The sequence below is a fragment of the Arabidopsis lyrata genome (genome assembly GCF_000004255.2).
Source record: "Arabidopsis lyrata subsp. lyrata unplaced genomic scaffold ARALYscaffold_1, whole genome shotgun sequence".
NCBI classification, from domain to species: Eukaryota; Viridiplantae; Streptophyta; class Magnoliopsida; order Brassicales; family Brassicaceae; genus Arabidopsis; species Arabidopsis lyrata.
Window position 1 is genome coordinate 32607882 of NW_003302555.1, and position 5886 is coordinate 32613767.

At 34.2% G+C, this 5886-nt stretch overlaps 1 protein-coding gene and 1 long non-coding RNA gene across 2 annotated transcripts; one reads left to right on the plus strand and one right to left on the minus strand.

Moving 5' to 3' along the window:
- Positions 1–1164: 1164 nt before the first annotated feature.
- LOC110225338 (F-box protein At1g56610) lies at positions 1165–3684 on the plus strand. Its single transcript, XM_021014823.1, has 4 exons — positions 1165–1273; positions 1762–2725; positions 2827–2970; positions 3057–3684. The coding sequence occupies exons 2-4, from the start codon at positions 1772–1774 to the stop codon at positions 3390–3392; spliced, it is 1434 nt and encodes a 477-aa protein (XP_020870482.1). The 5' UTR covers positions 1165–1273; positions 1762–1771; the 3' UTR covers positions 3393–3684.
- A 521-nt stretch (positions 3685–4205) lies between these two features.
- LOC9330722 lies at positions 4206–5609 on the minus strand. The gene is made up of 2 exons (XR_002329675.1): positions 4945–5609; positions 4206–4869 (listed from the first exon to the last, which is right to left on the minus strand). It is a non-coding gene; the product is annotated as an uncharacterized LOC9330722 (long non-coding RNA).
- Between the last annotated feature and the right edge of the window lie 277 nt (positions 5610–5886).

Genomic DNA, 5886 nt, shown 5'->3' on the forward strand with positions numbered 1-5886 from the left:
GTTCTCAGATATTGTTATGCGGAAGTATTTATAGTGAGCCTCGAGAGCTTCGATAGTCTCGAGACAAGATGTATTTGGTTTAAGCAATGTATTTGAAAACTCCTTTTCTTTTCTAGTTGTTGGTTATGGAAAGTCAATTATTGTGTTTCTCTGTAATATAATTCTCGTCATTTATCTTGTGATTTGTAACTTTTCTTAATTTTTGATTATCAATATTACTCCTAATGAAAAGAATAAGAAAGACAGATCCATAAGCTAAAAAATAGAAAGCACTAGAAAACATATTTCTATTTACAACTCTTTCTGTTTCTAAATAATATACTTTTTAGGGAAAAAAATTGTTTCAAAAAGATAGAATTTGTAGGTTTTCTGTGCAATATTTATTAGTTATTATTGATGAATTGTAAGCTTCAAAAAAAAAATAATTGAATACTATTGGATTAAAATTATATAAAATTGTAAATCACAAAAAGTAATAAATTTATAATCCACTATTAATATGTTTTCTTAATATATGTAAAAACTTTAAAAATATACATTATGAGAAACAGAGGGAGTAGTTAAATTTTAATTTTTAAATAAAATAGCACATTGCATTTTCATTTAATGTTTATATTATTATTTTTTCTAGTATTTATTACTTTTGTACCATATATATATATATATATATATATATATATATATACATATTATTTATTGGAAAAAACCTTTGTTTGAAATCCCTAGTTCTTTGATTATTAATCATCGAAATAATAATTTTTCACTCTTTAATTATATCTCTTTAGTTATTTATTTTAATTAATTATTATCTTTTAAAAAATTCATTATCAAAAATCAAAAGTCATAACATGTTCCTACTAAAATAGTACACAACACTTTTATCAACCATTAATTATTATTTTGAAATTTATTTTATTTGATATGATTTATTTGTATAGTTACAAGATCACAAGTGAAAGTCTATTTACACAACATCTTTTTAAGAATTTTACAATCTTTACTGGTAATATCCCTCTAACCCTTACTATTTATGCACCAATTAGATCAATTATGGAATGTAAAAGAATAAATTAGCCCATATGATATAATAAATAATTTCAAAATATGATGGAGCTGAGGGGTTTTTGGTCATTTTCATTATAAACAAAGAAAGTCTCACTCTCTTTTGCTCAATCGTGCGAATTAACACTTTCCTCTCTCATCTCTTCTTCTCCGATTTGATAAACACAAAGAAGGTTTAGGGTTTAAGGCTGCTCATCCTCGATTCACACAGGTACGTTCCTTTTCATGCTCTGAATTTGTTAATCTGTAGAGAAATCATTGAAAAATGGAAGAAAGTTTAAAATTTGTTTCTAAATTTTTTTGTTTTACTTGATCCTGATGAGAAGTAGCTCGATTGTTCCTCAACCTCCTTTGTATTTTCGTATGATTCGAGGGTTTTGATTGATTTCTCTATGGATGATTCGTGGGTTTTGCTTGATTTCTTTATCAGATTTCTATTTTCTCCTGATGAGAAGTATGATTGTTCTTCAACGTCCTTCTTCTTTAAGTATGATTTATGGGTTTTGCTTGATTTCTATATGTATGATTTGTGGGTTTTGCTTGATTTCTTTCTCAGATTTCTATTTTCTCCTGATGAGAAGTATGATTGTTCCTCAACGTCATTCTTTTTTTAGTATGATTTATGGGTTTTGCTTGATTTCTTTCTCAGATTTCTATTTTCTCTTGTACAGATTTCAATCTAGTGTTTGCTAATTTCAGGTTTGTTGCCATGGCATCGAATAAGAAGAAGAAGGATACTGAGCTTTGTGATTTGCCCAAGGATCTTGCACCTCACATCCTCTCTTGGTTACCAACCAAGACAGCTGTTACTGTGTCTCTTCTGTTTATGAAAGGATGGTGGAGAATTGACATGAAGAATCTTTCAAGGTTGAAGTTTTCTTTTAGTGATGATCAAGAGGAAGATCATTTCGTGCGATTTGTTTCTCAAGTGTTGAGGCTGAGAGGATGCAACCGTAAGTTAGATAGTTTCTCGCTGACGCTTAATGACGAGATCGATGGAGGATTTACAACTCGTTTGGTAGATTATGCATTGGGCAATGCATTAGAGAAGCTAAAGCTTTCTATATATGGAATTAGAGGAGATTTCCTGCTGAGTCGAAGAGTGTTTTCGCAAGCTAGTCTTGTAACTTTGAAGCTAGCAACTAACCGTGGTTTGATTTGGATAAATGAAGATGATGTAGCTTCTGTTCATCTTCCGTGTTTGAAGACTCTGTGGCTTGACGACGTTCTAGTTGTTAATTCTGAAGTGTTTGTTAGACTCTTATCCGGCTGTCCAATACTAGAGGAACTCGTGATGATAGATATGAAGTGGCAAAGATGGGAAGCCTGTTTTGTGGTCAGTGCAAGTTTGAGAAGATTGAAGATAATCTGGACGGGTTATTTGGAAATGGATGAATTTGAGAGATGTCCTCGGAGTGTGTCGTTTGACACCCCGAATCTCTTGTACTTGGAGTACACTGATCATATTGCTGGGCAATATCCAGTACTGAATTTTTCTTCACTTATTGAAGCCAAGATCAGACTTGAAATGATCGATGAGAGAGAAGAAGAAGATGAGGAAGAAGATGAGGAAGAAGAAGTGATTGTTGGTGATAATGCCACAGCCTTTATCACAGGAATAACAAGTGTTCGAAGACTCTATTTATATGTGAACACTATTCAGGTTTGTTTCTATCCTGCTGCTTGAGAATTTTTTGTCCAATAATACTATTGAGGTTGGGAATACAAGACAACACTAATTGATTTGCTTGTGTTGTTTTTCAGGTCCTTCACTACAACTTCGATCCTCCAATTCCTGAATTTGTATCCTTGTCTCACCTGACTATTCAGAGTGACAAAACTCTAGGCTGGGACGCGATTCCAGAGCTGCTCAGTAGCTGTCCACATTTGGAAACCCTCGTCTTGGAGGTAAGAAAGCAAGCTGCTTAGTGAATTGGTTTTATTGCTAAAAGCAAAGAAAACAGATGCGTTACTATCTTGTCTTTATGTTACAGGGGCTCTTCCACTTAGCCACCGATGGTTGTGGTGATGTGTGTCCCTGCAGGAGGAACGACGAGCATGTAGACTCTTGTCTAGTAACATCTCCTGTTACTCACCTAGAGATATACGAAGGAGTTGTTGAGAAAGGGAGAGGAGAAGTTACTGAGGATGTAGCCCGATTTGTTGAGCAAATGAGGTGGTTTATGATGAGAATGCCACAACTCCAACAAGTGAAGATATATGGGCAAACAGAAGATAGCGTTACCGCTTTTTACGACATTGCCACTGAACTTCGGAGACTTGAAGGAAAAGCTTCCCCAAAGGTTCAGATATCTGTAGTCCAAGCTTAAGCAAAGACGTCTCTCACCTCTCTCTTTTGATTACCCCACTTGAAGAAAAGGATTTATAGGAGTAATTGACATAAGTTGAAAGTTTCTCTCTGTTTGATGTTGGTATTTCTGTTTCGTCTCTGTTTTGACGCGTATGATTGTAGGAGAGTAATTGTGACATCTGGACCAGAGTCGACAGTCTTTTGTCCCTTGTGACATCTGGACCAAAGTTGAAAGTCTTTTGTCCCTTCTATTACATGATGATACTTTTGTGTGCATATAATGATTCAATTTTATGGCTCTGGACGGGTAATACATCTTCTTCTTCAACAAATGTAATTAAAGAGATGTATATTACAGTCTCTGTGAATGTTTTACTTAAAAAACTAAAAGAACTTTGTGATTAAAGCCAGCAAATACACTCATAATAACTGAAACTTCCACTATTCTCAGAGAAGCGCCAATACAAACATAAAACTATAAGAGCATGATTATTGGTAGTATCTTAGAAATAAATCTTAGGAATATTTAAGTAATATATTTGTAAAAGTGATAGGTAAGAGATAGTATTTTTGGGTTAAGATTTTTGTGTGATTAATGGTAGGTTCTTAATATGTGGTTCTTAGAAAAAAAAATATTAATATAAAAATAAAATTTATAATTATAGAAAATTTAATAATTGTTGCAAATTAAAAAAATTAAAACATACATGAGATACAATTTATAACATATATAACATAAAGCACAAAAAAAAAAATTCTTCTTTTGTTTGATTTTTTAACCAATCACAATGTGACACCTTGCAACATCTTAAATTAAGAAAAACATCTTAACTTAGATACAAATCTTAACTTTAAGATGTTGGTTTGATTATTTTTAATCAACTTTAATGCTAAGATTTGTCTAACATACTCAACATTTCAACCAATATTCATGCTCTAAGAAGCTTATTTCAACATCTAAAGCTTTTGAGAAAACAATTGATACACTAGCGAGGTAGCCTCACCACCAATCATCATTTGAGTCTTCCAAAAGCCTCTGCATTCTGCAATTTCATCAATAGAGGCTTCTGAGTTTGTAGAGCAAAGCGCAAACATCAATCGACCTTGTACATTGAAACCCTTGTGATTTTCTCAAATGAAACAAAGAGGAAGATGAGCAAGAAGAGTAGTAACTCCCAAGACGTTGAGAACTGAAGCAATTCTACGATTCCGATTCCACTCTCTTCCAGCAAGCCTTTTCTGTTTTTCGGTATAACAGCAGGGTGTCTATGCTGTCTGGTCCAGTGGTCTCATCAAGAGAAGACAGAGACAGAGAGTTGGTGCAGGAAGCCAAACTGGGAAAATAAACAACTGATCCTCTCGCTGTATCAGTTATAGCATGAAGAAGCACAAATAAACAACTGATCCTCTCAGGACTTTGCTACAAAATCAAATAAATTTTGTGCAGAACCTCCTCGGAAGGCACCAAACCAAGGTTCAAGCCATTTTGAATTATCCTGGAAGCATTAAAAAAGAGACCATCATTACAAGGTCATCAATGTCATGAACGCAATCGAATGAAATCTATTTACCTGTGGAAGAGCATAGCTCGGTATCTACTCCAGGGTCCGGTCTGCATTATGAACAAAGGACATTCAAAGTTGATAAGAGACAGATACAAGGTCGTCAATGTCATGAACGCAACCAAATGAAATCTATCTACATGTGGAAGAAACTGAGAGTTTCGCCTTCCCACTGTCTTTCAGGATCAAGTAACACAACAACTTGGTCATCTTTGTTGAATTCTTTGTCTCATGTTTCCATTATTTATTGATCTCTGAAATACCCTATGGCCCAATGTCTTTAAATCCATAAGTTTAATCGTTTAAATTACTTGCATTTTTATTTTACAATCTGAAAACCAAACAAACAACCTTTCCGCTTTAGCTAAAAACGAGTCTCGGAAATCTTTAGTGTACCATTGGTTCTTGTCGATCGACCCCGTATATACTACCTTTCGGTTAAGTGTATCGGGTAATTACTCGAGCAATCACCGACTATGTATCAACCACCTAGGACAAGGTCCGGTACAAAGACAATGCGGGAAGAATTCAGCAAAGTTGTGGAGAGTTTGATAACCTATAGAGAAATGGAGAACACCATCAAACAATTCGATAATCTCACTCTTTGTAGCAACAAGCTTAAACAAAAAACAGAGCGCACAGAGCAACAAATTACGGTTAATAGGGGTGGGCATTTTAACCGAACCGAACCGACCCAACCCAACCGAACTCAACAGAGAAACATTAAACATATCAAAATAAGTAGATCGATGGTTTATCTGAAGCAACGAGGTCTCTCAGCCACAACGAATCTTCAAAAGCACTTCTAATGTCACACCAAGTGAGGAACTTTGTTTGCATTTTCCCGTTAAATATGAGTTTGAGTACGCTATTCTTTGTTGTCCAATACGCGATGTTATAAATTTATTTTTACGTAGTGGACTTGTTTTTATTTTCTCTTTTATATCGACA